The sequence below is a fragment of the Miscanthus floridulus genome, chromosome 18, assembly GCF_019320115.1.
Source record: "Miscanthus floridulus cultivar M001 chromosome 18, ASM1932011v1, whole genome shotgun sequence".
Classification (NCBI taxonomy): domain Eukaryota; kingdom Viridiplantae; phylum Streptophyta; class Magnoliopsida; order Poales; family Poaceae; genus Miscanthus; species Miscanthus floridulus.
Window position 1 is genome coordinate 28,761,112 of NC_089597.1, and position 26,142 is coordinate 28,787,253.

General features: G+C 50.3%; 2 protein-coding genes across 2 annotated transcripts; one reads left to right on the forward strand and one right to left on the reverse strand.

Moving 5' to 3' along the window:
- Positions 1 to 391: 391 nt before the first annotated feature.
- On the reverse strand, positions 392 to 5,137 carry LOC136523578 (probable protein phosphatase 2C 27). Its single transcript, XM_066517211.1, has 5 exons — positions 5,091 to 5,137; positions 4,149 to 4,263; positions 2,108 to 2,305; positions 1,345 to 1,586; positions 392 to 509 (listed from the first exon to the last, which is right to left on the reverse strand). The coding sequence occupies exons 1-5, from the start codon at positions 5,135 to 5,137 to the stop codon at positions 392 to 394; spliced, it is 720 nt and encodes a 239-aa protein (XP_066373308.1).
- A 7,392-nt stretch (positions 5,138 to 12,529) lies between these two features.
- LOC136523579 (uncharacterized) lies at positions 12,530 to 14,047 on the forward strand. Its single transcript, XM_066517212.1, has one exon. It carries the CDS (start codon positions 12,530 to 12,532, stop codon positions 13,943 to 13,945), a length of 1,416 nt encoding a protein of 471 aa, XP_066373309.1. The 3' UTR covers positions 13,946 to 14,047.
- The last annotated feature ends 12,095 nt before the right edge of the window (positions 14,048 to 26,142 follow it).

Here is a 26,142-nt window from a genome sequence, read left to right on the forward strand (position 1 = left end):
GCATTGGCCATAAAAGTTCAACAGATAACAAGTGCAAATAAATTTAAATGTATAAATATAGTATAAAGTTAGAGAGTGACGCATCATAAATGGTTGTGTGCCTTGGCAATTCTAAAACAAGATTACAAATCTGAAAAATTCTAAAAGAAAGTAGCAGATATTGGGTAAGCTGCAAACCTGTACCAACATATGACTATATGAGGATCCATCAATGGTCTAAAGTTTAAACCATGGGCCTCTAAGACTGGCCACAGCGTTGCTTTTTACCGGTGCCCAAACACTCTCTCTCCTATTTTGAGCATCGATGCCCACGTTGTAGCCGGTGCTGAGATGAAAAAAAAGTGGGCACCGATGCATGTTTGTTCACCGGTGCTTCAAACGTTAAAAAATATTATTGCTCGTTCGCCTCTGCCTCCGCAGCCGCTACGACGAGGTCCACAAGCACAGTAAAGCACCGGTGCCCATGCTGTGAGAATTGGAGAGCTGAAGCGTCGGTGCTCTGTGTCAGACTGAAATTTTTTTCAGCTCATTAAATGGACGCAATAATGATTGAAGGTTCTCAAGGAGAACAAACCGTGATTTATGTGTTTTTTTTTTGGAACTCAACCGTGATTTATGTTGACGACAATCAGTTCAATTTATATATGAACAGGTGAGTCTAAAAGTCAAATCATCTTTTCCAGTTCACAATACCGTACCTCACCTAATATTAACTACTTTGCCTAAATATTTGCACACTTTTCAAAAAAGAAGAGTAAGCACATACCATCTCCCACGTTGGATAATTTTTACAATTTGATTTAGAATTGTGTTACTTGGCATAAATAGAAGTCAACATTCAAATGTTTGCGATAAAGATTAGGACGCGTTGAAGACTAGACCTAGTACAACACAGTTGCTGAACAGCCATGGTACTAGCGCTATACAACATTAAAAGGCAAAACTTAGGGCCTGTTTGGATCACTAGGGCTAGTTACTAGTTAGGGCTAAAAATTAGCCCAAATTAGCCAGAGCCAGCTAGCTAGTTGGCTAACAACTAGTAGAAAAACCTATTAGCCCTCCTGCTAAGCTAATAATTAGCCCTTGTATCCAAACATGCCCTTGAAATGAGATGAAATATTGTACAGACATGATTGAACACTGTAGCTTTAGTTCTAAAAGATACTTGATACATTTTCACCAGATGTCCACTAAAATATTTCTTATGTAATCCATATGGTAGACGTTGAACAAGAAGGATTTGAGGAAACCGATTATATACATATACAGCTCATGATATTAATAAAGAACTCTTAAATATACTATGAAAAGCTGGGGATCATCATACTTATGACAGGAAAGTACCTTCCAAAAATCATTGCTGTAAGTGCAGTTGTGCCGGAGGATGTTGCTCTATGGAGAGAGCATGTCTCAGCAAACTGGCAATCAATCTGCATAAAGGACCTCCTCACAACCTTTTCAAGCTGAAGAGGGAAATCTGAATCTTCCACAATCACCCTTGGTAAATTATCACGAACAAAATTTTTCAGCATCTTTTCCACCGTGACCATCAAAGACCTGATTATTGAAATGGAGAAAATAGATACCTAAGAGAAATATCAAGTTTTTGTGAATCGTGCATGCAGAATGATAACGTGGTTATCTAGATGAGCAAGTGTGCAACTCAATGAAATTATCTGAGAGCACAGATCTGTATATTACTAGCTGTACATATGTAGAATAAGTTTACTAAGACATGAATTTGTTCCATTGAACTTAAATAACTAACCAAGGAAAACAACTGCATACATCAAAAGAGGCAGACTCATTTTCTGGAAGGAGAAAAAAAACTATAAGCCTATTTTTAGCTTCTGATATTGCAATGAACTACACATATGATATACTTGACTCGATGAGCGACCTCAACGTTCTACTGCTAGGCTGGTGGCCTGGTGCAGTGCGGACCAAATTTGTTATTAAGTCCTCTTCTTTATATGGGGTATTCTAGTGATGTACTCAGAATTTACCATCAGCATAGACTGCTTATTGATGTGCGTGTTTGGCAATATGATTGGTCTATCAAACTAGGAAAGGTAAAATAGAAGTGGGTAAGATGGCATGTGTTTACCCCATAGAAGGAAACAACTTCATTATCTAACGATGGGAAGCCAAAGTTCTTAGCAAGGTCTGGAATGCACACGTGGGTATCTTCCATGTATTGGCGACCTCCAATATCAGACCAATCCCCCGATCGGATTACTGGAACAAAATTGCTTAACTTCTGCCTGAAATCAGCAGAAGTTGTGTTTTCGCAAACTCTCTCCATCTGCATGTAAACAGGATCAGTGCACAAGAATGCAATACAGGAAGCACTGAATGTGAATCTATAGATAAGCTGATCTAAATTACATGAAATCACAAAGTCAAGTTAGCGCAAGTAGCATTGAACATACTAATATAAGGAAACTCCATTACTTCAATTAATCATAAACCCAAATCCAAATGGCTATCAATTCTACTTCGGTGCTTGCACTCAAACAAATTCAGAAGTTACCGTCAGAAAGAATCACATTAAGCTATAGGAGACATTAACTCATCTATTTTAATGAATTAGTTTTCCACCTTAGTTGGAACAGTAATTTTTTTTAGAAATAATTGTCCTTGATATGCAGAGCATCAGTGGCTAATATGATACAACAAGCAGAGCCTGAGTTCGTAAATTGATAAAAAACATCTGAAACTACAAGCTTCAGTACTATTTGGTTATTCCTTGGCACAAATTAATGCTGGCAATCAACATTACCAGTCTATAAAAGGACAATCCACCCATGACAGCAACACCCAAAATCCAATTACAGTAGCTCACAAGCCATGGAAGAAAAATCTAGCAGTTTCTATCACGATGTGGGTAGCAAGCCTTCAGGAAAATGATGCCTTGACTGTTATCAGCACGGAAAAAACACGTTTTGTTTCATTACATTTCAGTCTTGATAGAGAAATCAAGTACATGTGCCGTTGGCAAGTACGTACTACTCTGAAGAAATTTCAGCTACAGTCAGAAATACAGGAAAAATATGCTGTCCTTCAAATATCCTGACATTTCCTGTTTGCTACGTACTATAGTCAGAAATTAGTTGTACCTCTCCGTCACAGCACCTCAGAATGAGCAAGCAAATGATCGGACAGTTTGCCCTTGTTTGGTTCCACCCTAACTTCTAAAAAGTTGCTACAGTATCTGTCACATCGAATGTTTGCGGCCCGTGCATGGAGCATTAAATGTAGACGAAAAGAAAAACTAATTGCACAGTTTGGTGGGAAATTGCGAGACGAACGTTTTGAGCCTAATTAGTCCATGTTTGAATACTATTTGCCAAATAAAAACGAACGTGCTACAGTAGCCCCAAAATCCAAATTCCTACAACTAAACAAGGGCTTTGACAAATTTAGTATACAGTACAAAATCCAAGCAACTTGAGAAATGATGAAAAGCGTGGGCCAGCCGCAAACAACAACTGCCTCCGTTCACCAGGAAACAGCTACCGATCGAACATTCCAGCCACAATATGCAAGATTAACTGTACAATGCAAGAAACCTAACTCTTGCCTTATTGAACAGTTCAAATCACCTTCTGATCTACACCTTCATTAGCGCCAACTAAACACGAAATCGCCGAGATTCTTGCAGAATTCAAGGAAAAAAGAGACAGATGGATGAACAGAGGCGTGTACTCGAAGCAAAGACAATCATTGTTTCCTTTTGAATCCATCCTTTATACCAGGATCAATCACTCAAACGAACCGACAGAAAAGGGATACCAGATTCACAGATATACATCGAAAGTTTCATCCACGTACGCAACAAAATAACTACCCAAAATCGAATCTTTAATTTTGCACCTAGCATTCGACACGAACCTGAGCCAAGGGAAACTTAGCGGGCTCCTCGTGTTAGTTGATCTCCACCACGGCCTATTGGGTCCTTGGATCTGCGTCCTGATCGGAGACGCCCAACCCTAATATGGTTGGTGGACCCCTGTCGCACAGCACTATAAGAAGAGGTGGGAATCAGGGCTCGAACAACGAGGTTGACCGGAGCCGCCGTGACCCACCAACAGAAAACCTAACCCGATCTAAAGAGGGTGCTGCCAGCGACGGGAAGACCCACTGACTTCGCCGCCACCAACAGGCCTCGCCTCTGCATCGTCACTGGACCTCGCCACCACTACGCTGGACTCCACTGCGCCGAGCTGCCACGACACCGGCGTCCGCGCGGCTGCGGCGCAACTGCGCCAGGGCGAAGTAGAGGAACGCTAAGTAAGATGATTACCCCGATCTACGGTTCAGAGGTACTATATTTTCTTACAATGGTATCAGAGACAAGGTTGCCAGTGTGTTGATCTAGTATGGAGTAGAGAATTGAAAAGAAATTAAAGAGTAACAGTGGGTTTGATCCGGTTAGGATTGAAACCCTAACCCTAACCGGGTAAAAGAAAATGAAAAGAGACCGGGGGTGGCGGACGTCACTCAACTCCTGGTCACCACCGCCACCGAGCGGGGAAAGATGTTGCACCGCCGTCTTCGCCAGCACACGGCAAGAAAAGAACTGACCCCGTTCGGATATGAGAAGAGGAAAGAAATGGGTCTCGGCACGCGAAGCCGAACCCTAACACACAAAGCACTCACTGGGGAAGAAGAAAAGTGACTCCAGTGAGTCGAACCCTAACCCGTTGGGGAAGAAGAACAGTAATTCCTAACCCTAACCCTAACTGGGTGAAGGAAAAAACAAAAGAAGAGGGATTCGGCCCAGAAGAGAATCCAAGCCGAAGCCTAAACCCGTGAAGACCCTCTGGGGAAGAAGAACAGTGGGTCGGATTCCGAACCCTAACCCTAGATCTAAACCCTAATCCCAAACACTGGTTCGGATACGAGAAGTAGAATCCAAATCCAAAAGAAGAAGGGGACGGGGAAGAAGAGGAAAGGGACCTACCTCGCCGTGCATCGGGCTGACCCTTCGCCGGTGTGGGAGAAGAAGGCCGAGCCAGGGGAGCTGTTTCGCCCGGGCTCGGCCAAAGGGGCGCCGCGGCCAGGCCGCTCGACGGCGGCGCGCTCACCCGCTGGGAAGTGCGCACGCCGGCGAGGGGGCCGACGACGGTGCCATGGCTCTGCCGTCATCGCTTGCTCTCGCTCGATGTTGACTCGGCATGAGAGAGCGAAGAGAGAGAGGCAGAGAATGAGAATGAGTTAGGGTTTGGAGGGCGCGGGCCGGCCGGGGGTTTTGATCTCCCGAAGACGACGCCTGGCCATCGGATCTGGATGGACGGCTAAGAGCGTGTCGGACCAGAATCGGCCTAGGCGGGGAGGCACTTTCCCGGCCCAGGCCTAGGTTGCGCCCTGGGCGCGGGGGAGGCGCCGCGAGCGGACGCGCGCACGAATTGGCCTGGGCTGCCCTGGCGCGGTGTTGGGCCGCGTTGTGCAAATGGGCCGCGTGCACTGCTACGTGCTGCTGCTGCGCCGCTGGGCTGGGCACTGCGCTGGCTTGCTAGGTCGTCTTACTGTTGCAGCAGGCTGGGCCAGAATGAATAACATGAAAAGATTTGAAGTTTATTTAATTTTCAGAACCAGATTTCAATGAATTGTCTAATTTAATATCTCTGTTAAAATTTGAACCAACGGGATAATTTTTCAGAGAATATTTGAGAAAAGATTAATGCTTCTGAAACATATATAATGAACTTTTCATGTTTCCGCTGCTAAAGAAATTGCTTATTCTCCAGTTATTTTGAACCAACGTGATATTTAATTGGAGAAAAAGAGATTTTGACATGATTATGATGTTGTTATTTTCTGATCGATGTTGTTATTTAATAACAATATCATAATTTTAATGATTTTATGCATTAATTCTATTTCTGTCCAACGGTGATGTAGAATTAGTGATTTTGATATGATTATGATGTTGTTATTTTTTGACCAACGTTGTTAATAATAATATCGTAATTTTAATGAGTTTATGTATTAATTCTATTTCTGCCCAACGGTGATGTAGAATTAGTGTATAAGAACAGTTGTATGTTTTAATTTTGACCAACGTTGGAATCAAGACATGCAATTGTTAGAGATCCCACTCTCAAAGGTGACAACTACATGGAGTGAAAGAAAAGATTGACCTAGCCTTCATCTTGGCTGAGATAGACTGGGTAGTCACCTCACCATGTTCCACTGAGCCTGTGGCACCGGTGAGGGAGACAAATGAGGCTGATGCCGCTTGGGCAACAAAAGAGAGGGATTTTGAATCCCAAAAGATGTCATATGATCTTGAGCATAGAAAGTGGGTCACTGCCAATAAGAAATGTTTGGCTATTATAAAGAACACGATTGAGCCTGCAATTGTGGGCTCAATCCCAGAGTATGACACGGTCACCGAGTACCTCGATAGAATAAAGAGTTAGTTCACTGGCTCTTCAAAGACATATGATACCCAGCTGATAAAGCAGCTGGTGACAGAGAGTTACTCAGGAAATGTTGGGATAAGAGAGCTCATGATGCATCGTCGAAATTATGGCACTGTCGTTTAGGCCATATTTCGAGGGGGAGAATAGAAAGACTAGTTAAGAATAATATTCTTCCTCCATTAGAGCTCTCAGATTTAGAACAATGTAGAGAATGCATAAAAGGAAAGTATATAAAGAAAATTAAGAAAGATGCCAAACGAAGTGTAGAAATTTTACAGATTATTCACACAGACATCTGTGGTCCATTTCCTGTAAAGAGTGTGGATAGTTATGATTCGTTCATAACATTCATAGATGATTACTCCCATTATGGCTATATTTATCCAATCAAAGACAGAACAGAAGCATTGGATAAATTTAAGATATTTAAGGCAGAAGTTGAAAACCAACACAATTTAAAGATTAAGATAGTCAGGTCCGACCGTAGGGGGAGTACTACGGTCGGCATACCCCATATGGCCAAGTTCCTAGACCTTTTGTAAGGTTCCTATAGAAGAATGACACAGTAGCCTAGTATTCTATACTGGGCGAACCTCAGCAGAATGGAGTAGCTGAAAGACGCAATCGTACCCTGATGAACATGGTGTACAGTATAATAAGTTACTCTACCTTACCGTTGAGTCTATGGATGGAGGCGTTAAAAACCACTATTCATATTCTCAATAGAGTACCAAGTAAGTCAGTACCCAAAACACCGTATGAGTTGTGGACAGGAAGAATACCCTCACTTAACCACTTACATGTGTGGGGAAGTTCTGTTGAGGCAAAAGTATTTAACCCAAACATTGGGAATCTAGATCCCAAAATAGTAAGTTGTCATTTCATTGGCTACCCAGAAAAGTCAAAAGGTTTTTGTTTCTACTGTCCAGACAGACATACAAAGTTGTGGAAATGAGACACACTGTCTTTCAGAGGATGAAATGATGAGGGGGAGCATGGTAGCTTGAGAAATTGACCTTGAAGAGAAGCGGGTGTATACGCCCACTCCGATGATTCATGAGCCATTTTTCTCACTACCTGCTATTGCTGCACCGATAGTGCAAGATATTGTGGTGCTAGCACCTGTTGTTATTCCGCCTGTGGCAACAATGAATGACGATGAGGAACCTATTCTTCAGGATCCTGTAGAACCTATTGCCACACATGAGGGGGAGAAACAACAGCCTCCAACAAAAGATGTGCCAAATGTGGAGGTCCCTAGAAGGTCTCAAAGAGTTAGAAATCAACTATTCCTGCTGACTATGAAGTATACAACACTGAAGAATTTCAAATGGAGGATGATCCCACCTCATTTGAATGAGAAGTGATTATTCATCAAAGTGCCTTGAGGCCATGGAAGATGAAATGAAATCTATGAATGCCAATAAAGCTTGAGATTTGGAAATAATTCATAAATGAGCCAAAATAGTAGGTTGTAAATGGGTCTACAAAACAAAATTTGACTCTCAAGGGAATATAGAGAGATATAAAGCGTAACTTGTGGCAAAAGGCTTTATGCAAAGAGAAGGCATTGATTACAATGCGACATTTTCTCCAGTCTCATGTAAGGATTCCTTCAGAATCATAATGACATTAGTGGCACATTACGATTTAGAATTACATCAGATGGATGTAAAGACGACATTTCTCAATGGGGACTTGGAGGAAAATATTTACATGGCACAACCAAAAGGTTTTGTCTTGGAAGGAAAAGAACGAATGTGATGTCGCCTAAAGAAATCCATTTATAGATTAAAACAAGCTTCAAGACAGTGGTACTTGAAGTTTGATCAGACAATAAGGAATTTTGGGTTTAAAAAGAATATAGAGGACAATTGTGTCTATGCAAAGTTTAAGAATGTGAAGTTTATCTTCCTTATCCTATATGTGGATGATATCTTACTTGCTAGTAGTGATGTTAGTCTACTACTGGAAACAAAGAAGTTTTTATCCTCAAAATTTGATATGAAAGATCTTGGTGAAGCTTCGTTCATTCTAGGGATTGAGATTCACCGAGATAGAGATAAAGGGGTATTAGGACAGTCACAAAAGGCATACATAGAAAAGATCTTAAAGAAATTCAGTATGCACAAATGTAGTCCCTCACTTGCTCCTATAATCAAGGGCGACAGATATGGAGATTTTCAATGTCCCAGGAACTAGTATGAGATCGATCAAATGAAAATGATTCCATATGCTTTAGCTGTCGGAAGCTTGCAATATGTTCAAGTATGTACGCGCCCTGACTTTGCATTTGTTATCGGGTTACTTGGCAGATTCCAAAGCAATCCTGGAACAGAACACTAAAAATTAGTAAAGAAAGTCTTGCGATATTTGTAAGGAACGAAAGGCCTCATGATGACATATAGAAGATCTGATTCACTCCATATAGTGTGATATTCAGATTCTGATTATGCGGGAGATGATAGAAAATCCACGTCTGGATATGTATTCACTCTCGCAAGGGGAGCTATTTCATGGAAAAGCTCAAAGCAAACCGTCACTACATTGTCCACAATGTATGCCGAGTTTATAGCGTGTTTTGAGGCAACGGGACAGGTGAACTGGCTAAAGAAGTTCATACCCGGTTTGAAGCTGGTTGACGACATCTATAGACCACTTAAGTTATACTGCGATAATAATCCGACAGTACAGTATGCTCACAACAATAAGTCAAGTGGTGCTACCAAACACATTGACATAAAGTATTATGTTGTAAAAGATAAAGTCCGGGATCATGTCATAAGTCTTGAGCATATAAGTACCAAAAAGATGCTCGCGGATCTGCTTATAAAAGGCTTATCACCCAACGTGATCAGAAAACATGTAGCTAGCATGGGTTTAAGGGAAAGCCTAAAATTCTTGGACAAAAGAAGGCTCAAAGTTAAGTATCTATTTCAGAATAGAGTGGTGTGTTGTAGCTGTTAAATCTATCGGCAATTGACCGTGACGATGAAACATGCTCTATGCACTAATCTGTAATGGAATGAACAAAAGTAAATGATATGAAATTGAAAGATGGTAGTGAGATTAAGGGGGAGAATGTTAGTTGATCTCCACCACCCTTGGATCTGCGCCTTGATCGAGGATGCCCAACCCTAATATGGTTGGTGGGCCCCTGTCGCACAGCACTATAAAAAGAGAGGTGGGGATCAGGGCCCGAACAACGAGGTTGACCGAAGCCGCCGTGACCCACCAACAGAAAACCTAACCCGATCTAAAGAGGGTGTTGCCAGCAACGAGAAGACTCACTGACTTCGCCGCCACCAACCAGACTCGCCTCTGCATCGCCACTGGACCTCGCCACCACTACGCTGGACTCCACTATGCCAGGACGAAGTAGAGGAACGCTAAATAAGATGTTTATCCCGATCTACGGTTCAGAGGTACTATGTTTCTTACACCTCGACCCCTGTGTCACCAAAACCAAGTCTTTCCGCATCCTCCGGCTCCTCCAGGCACATGGCACTGCCGTCAGGAAAGCTCTGCCTACGGCGGGCGTTCCTCTAGGCACGAGGCACAGCGCGCAGCTGGCGCTCCGCTGGTGGTGGGAGGAGAGGACAGAGATAACAGAGAAGCATAGCAAGTCAGTAGGGAGAGGAATAATTGGAGTGGGAGGCAAGGAGGGGAAGAGGAATCCGAGGAAGAGAGCAACACAGAAGATTCTTTGGGAATATCTGTGGGGAAAGAAAGAAATCCTACAGTGAAAAGGAGATAGTGTGTGGGGGAAGGCAAGGGGATGGAGATTGCGGTGGTTGTTTGTTGGAGCTCGGATTTTTTTATGGAGGCAGTCAGGTGGGGACTGTGGCCACTGGCGACTGTCACTCTGTTCGTTTGGCTGTGGCTTGTCGTAAACGATCGTAAATTTTCAGCCGGAATAGTATTTTTCTCTCACACAAACCAGCCAGCAGTACTTCTTCACGAACCAGTAACGATACGAACCAGCCAATCGAACAGGTTGTGTGACTCGGCGAGGAGAGGAGAGAGAAACGGAGGTGTGGTTCGCTCCGGTCCGGCAGCAGCAGAGTGAAGACCGAGGAAGAAAGGCACGTGGTGAACAAGCGTCAGATCTGACGTGTTTATTCAAGGATGTCACAACTCACAGTTCTCGCCCAGAGTATCTTCCTGAGTTTTAATAGATTCTAATGACAGTTCGATCTTTAAGCAAAATTCACAATTGGGTAAAAGTCTGAGAAAGATGAATTTGGATTGTTGTAACCAAGACTAGAAAATCATGAAAACCTTGTCACAAGTTACTTCGTTGGATCGCCTAGAGCTTTCAAAAGTTTTATTAGTTGGTTCAAACAATACATAAACTAAAATGATTACCAAACATCGTATATTTTTTATGAGAATAAAGTTTTGATTCTTAGGTCTTTGCACAGTGAAAATCTTCTAGCACTCCCTGTGTCCATAGAAGAATGCAACTACGGGTTGCGCGCCGGCAAGAGTAGTCTACGTTTAATCAAGTTTTTAGTAAATACTATTCGCATTTATGACTCTATATTAACTAATTATGAAAGTATATTTCATAATTAATCTAATAGTATTTATTTGATATCATAAATATTAATATTTTTTATCTATAATTAGACAAATTTAAGATTCTAAAACGTGACAATGTGCTAGAATTATATTCTTTTCTGGACGGAGGGAGTAGTAGATAGTTTGTTTCTAGAATCTTATTCTAGAATCCAATGGATCCCATTTTTATTTTTCTAGTCATTCTCATTTTTTAGGGGTCTAAATAGAATTTTACTCACGGACGATCTAGATTAGTGTATATGCATTGAGATAGAGTATGTTAGTAGTTGAAATAGAGTCATCTCACAGACGATCTAGATTAGTGTGTATACCTTGAGATTACAAGTTTACGACAAATATCCAAATTTTCGAACTTTTCTCTTCTATGGGTGTGAGGTGATAGGATGGGAATGGTCACGATGGGTTGTGTCCTCTGAGGATGTGTTTGGTGGTTGGTAGACAGGAGTTGCCTCGTATAATCTACATGAGTGGACGCGGACTTGGTAGAACTGTATTTACAAGAAGAAGAAAAACGTTTTGTGAGGTTGCATGAGATGATGCAAATAATTTGAGATGTTTAGTTGCTTACAGAGCAGATATAACTTATCTAAAAGGTGAGGCTGACGTGTCACATGTGGGTCCATCCTCTATAACCTGCATCCATCGAGCCATGCTTCGTAGTGAAGCTTGTTTCGGTCGGTCTCCATCGAACCAGATTCAGACCCATATACCTCTGCATGGGTGGAGTCAAGTTAGAATAGTGGAGGGATGCAACCAAACAGGCTTTGTTTTGCACATACAGATGAGGTGAGTTAGGACAGGGTAAAAGTGCAAACAGACCTTTAGGGCACCAGCAGTGTATAGGAGCACCCTTGGTTCTATATAGAAGCATGCTTACTTTGTTCAAAATGTCACAATGTATAGGAACGGCAGAAAAAAGTTGCAATGTCTGAGAGGGAGTAGATAAGATTGGGAGAGAGAATAATACATGTTCGATCTATAGGCCCCATTCGGCTTATCCTATATTTGACTTGTTCGGCTTCTTTTTTAGTCGGGACAGTGTTTTTCTCTCACAACATTTCAGCCAGAACAGTGTTTCAGCTAATTTCAGCCAAGTTTCAGACCAGCGAACGGAGCCAGCTGATTCTTTGTTTTGGAGTATAGGAGCGACGTGCGCAATGTATAGGACTGCGGATGCTCTTAGGACCTATATTTGATAATGGACAAAAGGATTAATTATTAATTAGCTAAAAATTAATCAAAATTAGCTTAGGACATCCAAATAGGAGAACCCATAGGTTTGCTATTTTTTAGCCAACTCCTCAATAGTTAGTCAACTAGAAATAACTAGCTAACCCTAACTAATTAAGATTAATTTTTAGTCACAACTGTTAACTAGCTCTAGCATGCCCCTCAATAATATGTCGTCCGGATCCGCGCCGCCTTCCATCACGCCACACCCACACCGCACGGGTCCCCTTGGAAGGGCACCAAGATCGTATCAACATTCAACAACCAAGTTCGCGCAAGGCGTGATGGCGCTGAAGCGGTCACGATCTAGGTCAAGTGAGCCACCTGCACCGCCGGCGAAGCGCCAGCTCCCGTGGCCAACGGGGAGATCGCCTTCCGTGCCCAAGGTTGGCCTTATCGGCGTTATCGCTGCCAGGCGGTCCGGTAGGCTGCGCGGCCAGGCGGCCTCACGGTTGTCTTCGGTGGTCCCGCGGCCCGGGACACCACCGCCGTCTCAGCCGACCTTGTTCCGGTCGAGTACGTCGCCGGAGCCGGCCGACGAACCCCCATCGCCTACGGAGCGCGTCCGCGACGACGGTGGCCGCAAGAGGAAGAAGGCGCTTTATCTAGTCATGCAGGAGCACGGCCACGGCGTTGTCTCCGCGTACGCCGTGCACCGCGTCGACTTGGCGCGCTCCCAGCACGGCATCTCGGTCTCCAGCGAAGAATTCGAAGAACCGCCCGTTTTGCGCTTCAAGGCGGCTCCGGGCATGGCTTTTCTCAAGGCCAGATCGACGGTCGTGGGCGTCACTGACAGGAACGCCGGCGTCGTCGAAGCCGAGAGCGTCATCATCGACGCGAGCACGTGGGAAGTGTCCACCGGCCCTCCGCCGCCATCCACCGAGTACGGCCTCGTCAAGGTCTCCGGCAAGATCTACGCCGCTGACATGCTCACCGAGGATCCGCGGTGCGTCGCCCTTCGCTCGGCGGCGGCGGCGGCGAGAGACGCGCGCGTCGGGTGGACATCCCTGCCGCGGCCTCCGTTCCGCGACCGCATCCTGACGCTCGCCGCGTACCCGCTGCGCCGCGGCCTCCTAGCCTCGACGGAGAGAGGCGAGACGTTCCTCCTCGACGGCCGCCGCCGGGGCGGAGCGGCGTGGATCGCGCTGCCCGGGTCGGCGCGGCTGCCGTGGGAAGAGCGCGCCGTGTACGCCAAGGACCACGACCTGTGGTTCGAGGTGTCGCCGAACGACGGGCGTCTGCGCGCGCACGAATTCGACGTCGTCCTGGGCTCGGGCGTTGCTCCCAGACTGGAGCAGAAGACGCACCGGGTGGCGGACCCCATACCGGTGATCACGCCGCGCGCGCGCGGCGGGGCGACGCGGAGCGCCAAGCTAGTCTACCTCGGGAGAAGCATGTTCTGCGTCGTGCAAGCCGACGGTATAGGAGCTGACGGCTGCCCTGTCACCGTGACGGTGTTCAGGGTGATCGACTCCGAGATGCCGGTGACACTGGTAGAGAGGAGGCGTCGTCGTCGGCGCCGGGAACGCGGGATGAACGCGAGATGGGTGGCCGCCGCGCTGGAGCGCGCGTGCGCGGACAAGGCGTCCGGATCTGGTCGGAGGAGGAAGCTGTGCAGGGTGAACCTGTGGAGTCGCACGTACATTGCGCGCGGAGGCACCGATCGCTGTCCATCTCTTCCTGGGGTGCTTTGGATGTGAAGCTCCTCAGTGTTTTAGTGGTCGTTTGGGTTCAACGTTAAGGGTTGGTGAGTTCGATTAGTAGTACTGTGGCATGGTAACATGGGACCTGCTGGTTATTCATCATCAAAGAAAACTTCTGCAGTGAAATATCTTGGGCACTTGAGTTCTAGTAAAACTATCTTTCAAAGTTTTGAAAGAAGTGATAGTCTGTTATTTTGGGGTTTTGAAATCTTGTAACTTTTAATTCATTGAAAAATAGTTTTGCAATTTCAGTTTTACCCTGATGCCTGATCCAGTTCAACAAGTTCACCCTTGGGGTCTGGTTGGTTTGCACTACCAGTGATCCATAAATAGTAATCCAGAGTAAAGCAAGATGCACAACACAGTAACCAACTTTCTCAATTGTGTTCATTGATCTCTAAAATATATTTATACATATGAATGTGTGTCTTGAACAGACACCTATTGGGAAGAGAATAGTTTGGGAAGAGACAACAGTTGAATGAATGGACATGTCCCATCAGAGACATGGTTAACTAACTAATCCTATCTCTAACTGCTTCTGTGAATGGATGAGATCATCACTTGAAAAGGTGCCTGTTGGCAACAGGCGTCATTTCACAACAAATTGCATCTAACATCTATTTTCCGTGTTGCAAATTATATGCTACTTTAGATTTGTTCTAAGTCAAAGTTTTAATCGTGTTAAAAAAATTAACATATATAATACCAAATTAATACACTTTCAAAATATATTTATGGTGGTTATGGAATTAATTTTATGTTTAGATGTTATGTACTTTTTTTTGATAAATCCGGTCAAAATTAAAAACATTTGACTTGTGAAAAGGCAAAGTGACATATTTTGCTCGACCAATCTGCATCCACCTATAAAGTAGAAATACTTATGACATTTTTATTCATTACTTTGCCATGAATAAAGCATGGCATGAAAGCAAACAAAGTACAGGGTTATTTTTTTATTCTTCCTTGGGTTTCTGTATCATGAAGTCCCACAGATCTGCCCTTGGTAGTGAGGGATATATAGTCAATGTCCAACGGTTTGAGCTGAGGAAAAAAAATTCATATCAGATTTCACATCTATATTGTACTAAACATTTTTGGAACAAAAAGTACATGGATACTATCAAATACTTAAATCCACATTTATTACCCGCTGGCGGCACTGGTCAGTTGTACTCCCCTGCAAGACGAAGAAGCTTACGTACCCTTATTTCGCTCTCGTCTGCAGGGGTGAGAATATGGCAAATGCAAACAATGTCAGATAGCTTGATGGCACGAACGCACTCAGGGGTTGGAGGGTTGTAGGGCTGATTAATTAGGATGGTTTTGATGCACTCATGCTTAACCAAATCCCTATCATGATAACAGTCTTTCTCACCCAAAGCCGTAAACATGGTAAAGACTAAAGAAAAAACCAGGAGTTGAAGCATTACTTTTGGAGACATCATGTACCACTACAGCTAGCGTTGATGATATAAGGACCAATTATAACTTCTTTTCTAGCACATATATAGCTTATGTTGTGAGTCATGTTTTGTCGGTGTTTTGGACCGGCGGGCCCTCAACCGACTAGTGAAAGTGTAATGCGTGCCCCTAATCCCGGATGGTGATGCAAAGAGGCACAAGGTTTATACTGGTTCAGGCAATAGGTGCTCTACGTCCAGTCTGAGAGATCGATCTTGTATTCCTTGCACCGAGGTTCTTGTAGTAGGGCTTTACAAGCTGGGCGAGAGAGGGAGCTAGTCCTAGGTCTCTACGTAGAGTGGCGTGAGTTGCTTGAGATGTTGATCTCTCGCAGTGAGGGAGCGTGCGTATTACAGAGTGTTGAGCGTCGCTGGAGCGTGTGTGTGTCTGTGTGAGTCTACGTCCGTCTGTCTGTGCGTGCGTCCCCCTAGAAACGGCCCCGACCACTCCCTTTTATAGTTGAAGGGGGGGGGACAGGGGCGATACATGTGTTCGTTACGTGGCGTTTTGTGAGCGGAGGCGGTATGTCTGAGGCCTGTACTTGTCACTGTGGCGGCATGGTCGACGAAGCGGTCTTGTCCTCGGTGCACTGGAGCGACGCGCCGGTCATGCCCAATCCTGTGCGACGTGGGGGCTCCTGTGATGGCTTGACGCAGGGCATGGCGCAGACTGTGGACGATGTGCCGGTCGCTGTATGTCGACAGCGTAGAGAGCTGAGGCCCGTCGGTGCAGAGGCTGAACCATCGTGGGGGGGCTCGGCGGGCGCGAGCCCCGAGGCTACAGGGGTGCGGAGGCAGGTAGCCGAGGCTCGGAGGGAGCAGTTGGTCTTTTATGCTGATTCCGAGGCTACAGGGACCCGAACATGACTCTCCACGCCGCACTGTCCTCGGAGCAGGCGGGGTTAGGCAGCACAGTGCCGCATGGGTGTCAGTTGTGGGCACAGTGCTGAGCATAGCGGCCGGTAACCCCTGCCCCGTCCTGTCCCGGACGGCATGGCGTTGATGCGACTCCCATTTCGTCGGTCACTCCGCTGTGTCGAGCCGTCGTTTGGCTGACGTCGCGGGAGTGGTTGGTCGCGTTAGTTAGACATGACGTCCCGGTTGAGGCGGCGGTGACGGGGTAGCTGCCGAGCCGGCCTCGAGCGAGGCGTAGAATCGGCACCTCGTCCAAGGCCTTACGTGCGGGGCCTCGAGCGAGGCGGAGAATCAGTACCTCGTCCGAGGCCTTACGTGCAGGGCCTCGAGCGAGGCGGAGAATCAGCACCTCGTCCGAGGCCTTACGTGCGGGGCCTCGAGCGAGGCGGAGAATCAGTACCTCGTCCGAGGCCTTACGTGCGGGGCCTCGGGCGAGTCGGAAAACTGTTCGAGGTGGGCCGGGCGGTCAAGCCGAGCCTCGGATAAGGTGGGGGTTTGCCGGTAGTCATCTCTTGGCTTCGATTTTTACAAGGTCTAAGCGATTTTTTCGGTTCTTGCTTAGGGGACCCCTTTTTATGGTACCCGACAGTAGCCCCCGAGCCTTGGGGGGAGCGTGAGCGCTCTCCCTGAGGTTTTGACGAGACTTGGCTCGCAGCAGCTCCTAGTGGGATGTTGTTTCGTACTTGAGGCTTCAGTGGGTGCGCGCGAGCGCACCCGCCGGGTGTAGCCCTCGAGGCCCTGGAGGAGTGGGTTTACTCCTCCAGGGGCTTTTTCCCTGTCGAGCGGGGGGGTTTTGTCACGTTTGCTGAGTCCCCGAGTGCGAGTTCGGGTCGCTGGGTTGCAGGAAGAGCCCCCGAGCCTCTGCTCGGTGCAAGAGGGCGATCAGGAGTTTCCCTATCTTTTTTGTGCGGCCCTCGCGCATCCTTTTCGTTCAGAAGGAGGGGTGTTTATCGCATTGGCCGAGCCCTCGAGTGCGAGTTCGGGTCGCTGGGTCTTGGCTTGGTTGCAGGAAGAGCCCCCGAGTCTCTGCTCAGAGCAAGAGGGCGATCAGGAGTTTCCTAGTCTTTTTTGTGCGGCCCTCGCGTATCCTTTTCGTTCGGAAGGAGGGGTGGAGTATGCTAGGCTACCCTCGGTTGGCGCGAGCGGTGACACCTCCGGTGAGCTGTTATCGGGTAAGTCCAAGTGGAGGCCCGTGCCCCATTCGATAGGGGTCGGCTGGTGGTCCAGAGACACACTCCAAAAGTACAAGAGGGCTTCTCCAATAGGTCCCAGGGCCATTTGATTGGCCCCGGGGGCTTGGTGCCTCCCTGTGGTGGGATCCCATTCAGAGACCTCCCTACCAGTCTCGGACACAACTTAGGGCATCCCAAGCGGTCGCTTGCTTAGGCCTCAGCCATGTACGGGCTCGCCCATAGTCATCCCTGACTCTGTTTGTCCTGGGGCGGCTGTTGAGACCCTCGGGGGCCCAGCCTTCGAACCCCTGGACCGTAACGGGCTCGATGCCCTTTATCGCTTTTTGCCGAACCCCCGAGTGCGAGTTTGGGTTGCTGGGCCTCGGCGTGTATGCAGGAAGAGCCCCGAGCCTCTGCGCGGAGCAAGAGGGCAATCGGGAGTTTTCCTATATTTTTTGTGCAGCCCTCGCGCATCCTTTTCGTTCGGAAGGGGGGGTGGAGTATGCCAGGCTACCCTCAGTGGGCGCGAGCGGTGACACCTCCGGTGAGCTGTTACCGGGTAAGTCCAAGTGGAGGCCCGTGCCCCCATTCGATAGGGGTCGGCTAGTGGTCCAGAGACACACTCCAAAAGTACCAGAGGGCTTCTCCAGTGGGTCCCAGGGCCGTTCGATTGGCCCCGGGGGCTCGGTGCCTCCCTGCGGTGGGATCCTATTCAGAGACCTCCCTGCCGGTCTCGGACACGACTTAGGGCATCCCAAGCGGTCGCTTGCTTGGGCCTCAGCCATATACGGGCTCGCCCATAGTCATCCCTAACTCTGTTTGTCTTGGGGTAGCTGTCGAGACCCTCGTGGGCCTAGCCTTTGAACCCCTGGACCGTAACGGGCTCGGTGCCCTTTATCGCTTTTTATCGAACCCCCGAGTGTGAGTTTGGGTTGCTGGGCCTCGGCGTGTATGTAGGAAGAGCCCCCAAGCCTCTGCACGGAGTAAGAGAGCGATCAGGAGTTTCCCTGTCTTTTTTGTGCGGCCCCTGCGCATCCTTTTTGTTCGGAAGGAGTGGTGGAGTATGCCAGGCTACCCTCGGTGGGCGCGAGCGGTGACACCTCCGGTGAGCTGTTACCGGGTAAGTCCAAGTGGAGGCCCGTGCCCCCATTCGATAGGGGTCGGCTGGTGGTCTAGAGACACACTCCAAAAGTACCAGAGGGCTTCTCTAGTGGGTCCTAGGGCCGTTCGATTGGCCCCGGGGGCTCGGTGCCTCCCTGCGGTGGGATCCCATTCAGAGACCTCCCTACCGATCTCGGACACGACTAGGGCATCCCAAGCGGTCGCTTGCTTGGGCCTCAGCCATGTACGGGCTCACCCATAGTCATCCTTGACTCTGTTTGTCCTGGGGCGGCTGTCGAGACCCTCGGGGGCCCAGCCTTCGAACCCCTAGACCGTAACGGGCTCAGTGCCTAGTTCCTTAGTCTGAAAGGAATCGGGTGGGGGATATTCCCCTCCCATCGGCTGACAATGGCGGGTGCGCCTTTTGAGGTGGTTTCTCGGAGAGACGGAACGGCGCCTGCCGTTGCTCTGGTCGGATGCGACATGATGTCTACGGATGGGACGTTGTTGTGCGTGCATGGTTAATAAGGAGAAGGTGGACGCGTGGGCGGTTTAATCGGATCCGGATTAACTACGCTAGATCTAAGGGAAACTTCCCTGGTTTCATCGCCCATCCGTTTCGCCCCCCCTTCCCTCATAAATACGTGATGAGCCTCGCCCCTCCCCTCCTTACCTTGCCTACATACGTTCGACCTTTCTGCCCTCGAGCGGTTGCTAAGAATAGAGAGCGCCAGGGAGAAGAAGGGAGAAGGGGGAGGACGAGAGAGAGAGAGGGATAGCGAGAGCTCGCCTTACCGCTGTAGCCGCATTCTCCACCGCACCCATGGCCGGTGGCGCTGTTGTCGTTCAGGCGAATCCTTGGGGTCCGTCCGACGTGTCTGCGGCGACGCTGCAGTCGCTCGTCGACGATGGGCTCCTCCGCCTGGTTACTAACCCCACCAGACCGGATTGGATTGCTCCGGGGGCTGAGCCGAAGCTGAGGCCACACGATGGCTACATCGTGAGCTTCATGGCCTTCCACGAGTGAGGTCTTGGCCTACCGGCGGACCGGTTCATGCGGGCGCTCCCGCACTACTACGGCGTGGAGCTCCACAACTTCAACCCCAACTCCATCGTGCAGGCGGCCATCTTCATCGTCATCTGTGAGGGGTACCTGGGCATTGCCCCCCACTAGGAGCTATGGCTCCACCTTTTTTGGGCGGGGCTCACCACCAAGCTGGCAAGCATGGCGGGCATGCGGAAGGCAATGAGGGCCGGCGGCTGCACTCTCTAAGTGCACCAAGACCAGCAGCTCCTCTACATCCCGGCCCAGCTCGCGTCGTCCAACTGTCACTGGTACAACAGCTGGTTCTACCTCCGCAACGACGACGACGAACTTCCCCCCTATACCGGGCGGGTCGTGGAGAGCCAGCCGAAGAAGTGGAGGTACGACGTCCCGACGGTTGATCAGCCCAAGCTACGGCCGCTTCTAGAGGCGCTGGAGAGGCTGCGCAGCTGTGGCCTTACGATGGCCGTGGTCATGGTGGCCTTCCACCGCCAGAGGGTGCTGCCGCTGATGGCTCGGCGGCAGCGCCTGTTCGAGATGACACCGAACGAGCCGATCGATGGCGTCCGGATGTCCACCGTCGCCCTCTCCGACGAGGCGATTCTACGTCAGGTGAGAGAGACGGTGGAGGGACGGCTGAGGAGTAGTGGTCTGACCCCATTTCTGATGCGCCTGTTGTGGGGGTACCTCTCTCTGGTAAGTCACGTGCCGCTGCGGCCCCCGAGGCCTCCTTACTCCTTGCATTTTGCTGTTCCCTTATTTGCGCTCACCGTTCCTACAGGGGATGAGGGATGTGCGAGCATCCCCACCGCCCGTTCTCGAGGACGTAGAGCGGCGGGCGGTGAACAGGGCGCATGCCGAGGCGCAGAAGAAGCAGAAGGACGTCGAGGAGGCAAGGCGTAAGAGGAAGAACCTTGAGCGCGATGAGCTAGAGAAACGTCGCCGATAGCAGAGGCACGATGGTCTCCCGGTGGAGCCGTCTTTGTCACCGTCATTGTCGGATTCCTTGAGCGATGATGACAAGAGTGAGGCGGGGCGAGGTACCCTAGACCATCTTCCTGACGTCAGGGGGACGGTGCCCAGGGCGTCGGCGAGCAGCCCGGCGTTTCCAGGAGGAGGGGGAGAGGATGCCTCGGGGCCGGTGATCGCCCACCCTGGGGCCGAGGCACGGGCGTTAGGGAAGCGCGCCGTCAGCCCGGTGGGCTCGACGGTGGAGGTGGAGCAGGCAATGACGGGGGCAACGCAACCACCTCCGTAGAGGGTCGAGGGGGCGCCGAAGTCTGGCGAGGGCCGGCCGGCACCGGCGGACACGGGGGCCGTGCCACCGCCGCCGCTGTTGCAGAGGACGAGGGACGCAGTGTGGAAGCGGTTGTGTCCCCATTCAAAGTAAGTGTTTTGTCGGTGGAGTTTGCAACATCTTCCACTCGTTCTTTGGTCGTATGCTAACCCCGTGAGTGCTTTGTCTTCAGCCAGAAGCGTCAGGCGAAAGCGCCTGCCTTGGCACCACGTAAGGCGCTCAAGGTGAGCACCAGCTCCCTCGCCCAATGGGTGGTGGAGGCGCAAGCCGCCATAGAGCGTGGCACGGCGTCGGCCAGGGCTGACCCGAAGGAGCCGGTCTCCCAAGGAGATGCTACCGAGGTGGCCACGAAGCAAGCGGGGGAGGGGGTGCCTACGCCCCACGAGGCCGAGGCCCATGCGTCAAATGAAGCCAAGGTGCCCCTAGTTGCTGAGGCCATCGAGGTCAAGGCCGAGGCCCCTAGGACCTCCGAGGCTAAAGCGACGGAGGCCGGGGCTCCTAGGACCACCAAGGTTGAGGTGGTGGAGGCTGGCGTGGGCGTGGCGAAGCCAGCGGCCCAAGATATGGAGACGGAGGCAGGGCAAGCTTCAGTACCGCCCCTGGTCCAAGACCCACCGCCGTCGCAGGGAAGCGCCTAGGAGGTGGAGGTCCATTCGATCTCCTCCGATGATACTTCCCGGGGGAAGGAGGTGGCGGACACCGAGGCGGCCAGCACCGCGGAACAGCCAGCTCTGACCTCCAGCGAGGGGAGCTCGGCCCTCGTCCGGGTACAACCTGAGCCCCGTGGGTGGGATAGCCTGCGTGTCTTATGGCGAAGCCAGGACGACCCTGAGGGGGAGCCTCTGTTTGCCCTTGAGGACACGGCCGAGGGGGGGGTGCTAGGATTCCTTCGAGCAATTCCGTCGTCTGGCAGAGTAGTCGCTGCGGACAGTGCTGTTCGTCGTGGCTGACGATCTGTCCAGCATTGCCCAGGTGCATGCTTTCTTTTTTCATGCTATGTCATCTTTTCTCGAGTTTTCTCGTAGTGCTTGACGTTTGTTCTGCCTATCCAGGAGCTCGAGGCCCAGTCCCTTGGGAAGTTATTGTTCCTCCAGCAGGAGAGGGGCATCTAGGACCAGCTCCGGCAGCAGAAGGACTTGCTCACCAATGCCAACGAGCTTCTATTGGCACGGAGCGTGGAGGTGGAGGACCTTCGCCTTCGCTGTGCTGACATGAAGGCCGAGGCGGCCACGGCTCGGGAGCAGGCTGCCCCTTTGGCGGTGCAGATCAAGGAGCTAGAGGAGGAGTTGACCCGGGTGGTCGGCGAGCGGGACACCTTTAGGTCCTAGGCCGAACAAGCGGAGGTCTCTGCTAAGGCCATCGTGGGGCAGCTGGGGGCGGAGCAGGGCACGCACCTGCTGACGAAAGGTGATTTGGCAGAGGCCCTCAAGGTGGCCGAGGCCTCCCCCCTCGGGAGCTGGAGAAGGAGGCTTCCAGGGTGGCCGAGGCCTCTCGGGTCGAGGTCCAAAGCTGGAAAGAGAAAGCAGAGGGTGAGTCCCATAGGTCTTCGCCCCTGTTTAGCTTATTTCCTTTTGTGCTTAACCCCATCCCGCTTGTCTTGGCGTAGGGTTGGAGAAGGAGGTCTCCCAGGCAGCTGAGGCCTCCGTTGAAGTGCAGGCGGTGCTCGAGGCCAAGATATAGGAGCACAACGCATTGCAGAGCACCGCCCATACCGCCTGCGAGGCCCTGGAGGTCGGGGGGGTGGGTCAAGTCGGGCAGCTCCCTCGGGAGCTGCTTGATCACATTGAGCGGTCGAGTCCATGAGCAGCTCCGGGGGGCGCTGCATATGGGCGTCAAGCGTGCCCTAGCCATCGTCTCCTCGCACTATGCCGGTGTCGACCTCAAGGCCATCAGCGACGGTTATGTCGTGGCTGAGGATGATGAGGAGGCCGATGAGGTCATGAAGCTGATGGAGGCGGCTGAGGCCCCTAGCATGGCGCTGGCCAAGCTGTTCGAAGAGGAGGTGGTTCCTCCTGCGCCGACCGCCGACGTTGGTGACCCTGAGTTCTGACCTGGGCCAAAGGGGCCATATAAATGGATTAGGATTATTATTGTACCGTAACGCTTGTGGCCGTCGAGGCCTTTTTAAAGTACTTATGCGTCTACGCTTTTTAATCGTTTTTATTGTATTTCCGAGCCTCTACCCTCTATCTTGTCTCTGAACATATCAGTTGCAAGAAACTTCCTCGGAGCCTAAGCTATCCCTCAGGCAAAATGTGGTGAGGGAGTTGCCGTAGACCGGAGGCGTAGGCCGTCTCGCGGCTCGACCGGCCTTTTGGCCCTGAGACAGACTTTCGGTCCTTAAGTTTTTTACAATCGATTTGTCAGAGCATGCTAGAGAGTTTGACACAGAAATTTTTTCGAAAAATGACTAAAAAATGGTGCCTGGGACTTAGGGGGGGGTCCCCCCCCTTCTAGCCCCAGAGGGAGGCTTGGTTCTGCAGAGGCAGAGCCGAGTCTTGTTCGAGCCCCGCGGTGGGCACCTCTGCAGAGGCAGAGCCGAGTCTCCCTTGTAGCGTTATCATAACGTTGATCCCCCATCGATAGGTTCGGGGGGTTTCTCGAAAAATTAGAATAACTAAAGAACGTTTCTTTATTGTATTTCGAGAAATAATGTATACAATGCTTGGAAATTTAAGGGTAGAAGCGACGTAGCTGTTCTATGTTCCAAGCATTGGTGAGGATTTCTCCCTTCTCATTGGCTAGCTTGTAGGTCCTAGGCTTTAGCACTTGGGCGACGATGTACGGCCCTTCCCATGGTGGGGTCAGCTTGTGGCGGCCCTTGTTGCTCTGCCTCAGTCTCAGCACTAGGTCGCCCACCTTCAAGTCTCGGCTTCGAATGCGCCGGGCTTGATAGCGTCGTAGGGCTTGCTGGTACTTGGCCGAGTGTAGCAGCGCAACATCTCAGGCTTCTTCCAGTTGGTCGAGGGCGTCCTCGCGGGCAGTGCGGTTGCTTTGCTCGTTGTAGGCCTGTAGCCTCGGGGAACCGTACTCCAAGTTAGTGGGGAGGATGGCCTCGGCTCCATAGACTAGGAAGAACGGTGTGAACCCCGTGGCTCGGCTCGGAGTGTTCCTCAGGCTCCAGATGACCGACGGGAGTTCGGCAAGCCATTTCTTGCCAAATTTCTTCAACCAGTTGTATATTCTTGGCTTGAGGCCCTGTAGGATCATGCCGTTGGCAGGTTCTACTTAGCCATTTGTCCTAGGGTGTCCTACGGCCGACCAGGCCATGCGGATGTGGTGGTTGTCGCAGAACGTCAGGAACTAGTGGCTGGTGAATTGTGTCCCATTGTCAGTGATGATGGTGTTTGGAACCCTGAACCTGTGGATGATGTTAGTGAAGAACAGCACCGCTTGCTCAGATTTGATTCGATTGATCGGACGAGCCTCGATCCACTTGGAGAACTTATCGATTGCTACCAGCAAATGGGTATAGCCCCCGGGGGCCTTCTGTAGAGGCCCGACCATGTCGAGCCCCCACACAGCGAATGGCCATGTAATGGGGATGGTTTGGAGGGCTTGGGCCGGGAGGTGCGTCTGCCGCGTATAGTACTGGCATCCCTCGTAGGAGCGTACCAACTAGGTGGCGTCAGCAACCGCTGTTGGCTAGTAGAACCCTTGGCGGAAGGTGTTTCCGACGAGAGTCTGAGGCGCTGCATGGTGCCCGCAGGCTCCCGCATGCAAGTCCCAAAGTAGGGCTTGGCCTGCCTCGGTGGTGATGCATCGTTGGAGGACGCCAGATGGGCTTCGCCTGTACAACTCGCCATTACCAAGGACATAAGTGTTGGCTCATCGCGCAAGCCGTCGGGCTTTGGTCCTATCTGTAGGAAGCTCTCCTCGAACGAGGCAATCAAGGAACAGGACTCACCAGTCCGTGCCCTGGTTGGCCTCGAGAGGCTCCACGTTGATTTCCATGACCTCGGGCTCGGCCGTGGGGGCCTCGGTGACAGAGGGGGCCTTGGGCCCTACGATGGGCTCGATCGGTGGGCCCTCTTCCGCCGTCGAGGCATAGTCGATGGAAGGCTTGTGGAGGTCTCTGGCAAAGATGTTTGGGGGGACCGGGGCCCGTGCCGACGCCATCTTTGCTAGTTCGTCCGTGGCCTCGTTGAATTTTCATGCAATGTGATTGAGTTCGAGACCGTCGAACTTGTCTTCTAGGCGACGCACTAACTTGTAGTACGCCTCCATTTTGGGGTCATGGCAGTTCGACTCATTCATCACTTGGTCGACGACGAGCTGCGAATCACCCCGTATGTCGAGATGCCATACTCCGAGTTTGATGGCGATCTGCAAGCCATTGATGAGGGCTTCATACTTGGCTGTGTTGTTGGAGGCGGCGAAGTGGAGCCGAATCATGTAGTGCATCTGCACTCCAAGGGGTGAGATGAAGAGCAGACCCACGCCTGCCCTGGTCTTCATCAAGGACCCATCAAATTACATGGTCCAGCATTCCACCTAGATTTGAGCAGGTGGTAGTTGGGTGTCAGTCCACTCAGCCACAAAATCAACCAAGACCTGAGATTTAATTGCTTTCCAAGGCGCAAAAGACAGGGCTTCCCCCATGAGTTCCACGGCCCACTTGGCTATTCTACCCGAGGCCTTTCGGTTCTGGATTATCTCTCCCAAAGGGAAAGACGACACCACGGTCACCGGGTGGGACTCGAAAGTAGTGACGCAGCTTGGTCGAGCCAAGGACTATGGTGTAGATCAGCTTCTAGATGTGGGGGTAGCATGTCTTGGTCTCAGAGAGCACCTCGCTGATGAAGTAAATAGGTCGTTGGACAGGTAAAGCATGCCCCTCTTCCTGCCTCTCGACCACTACTACCACGCTGACCACTTGGGTCATTGCGGCGACGTAGAGCAAGAGGGCCTCACCCTTGGTCGGCAGCACCAGGATGGGAGTATTGGAGAGTAGTGCCTTGAGCTTGGTGAGGGCTTCTTCGGCCTCAGGAGTCCAGGAAAAGCGTTCAGATTTTCTCAAGACGCGGTACAGAGGCAAGCCTTATTCGCCAAGGCGTGAGATGAATCGGCTTAGGGCCGCAAGGCATCCCATAACCCTCTGCACTCCCTTGAGGTCTCGGATTGGTCCCATGTTGGTCACGGCTGAGACCTTCTCTGGGTTGGCCTAAATGCCGCGTTCCGAGACTATGAATCCCAAG

Excerpts from the sequence above, each read along its gene's own strand:
- LOC136523578 (XM_066517211.1), bottom strand. The coding sequence starts at position 5,137 with ATGGCACCGTCGTCGGCCCCCTCGCCGGCGTGCGCACTTCCCAGCGG. Across the intron at positions 2,306-4,148 it reads GGCCTGTTGGTGGCGGCGAA|ATGGAGAGAGTTTGCGAAAA; the intron begins GTCAGTGGGTCT and ends GTTTACATGCAG. Across the intron at positions 510-1,344 it reads ACAGCAATGATTTTTGGAAG|TCTGACACAGAGCACCGACG; the intron begins GTACTTTCCTGT and ends AAAAAATTTCAG.
- LOC136523579 (XM_066517212.1), top strand. The coding sequence starts at position 12,530 with ATGGCGCTGAAGCGGTCACGATCTAGGTCAAGTGAGCCACCTGCACCG.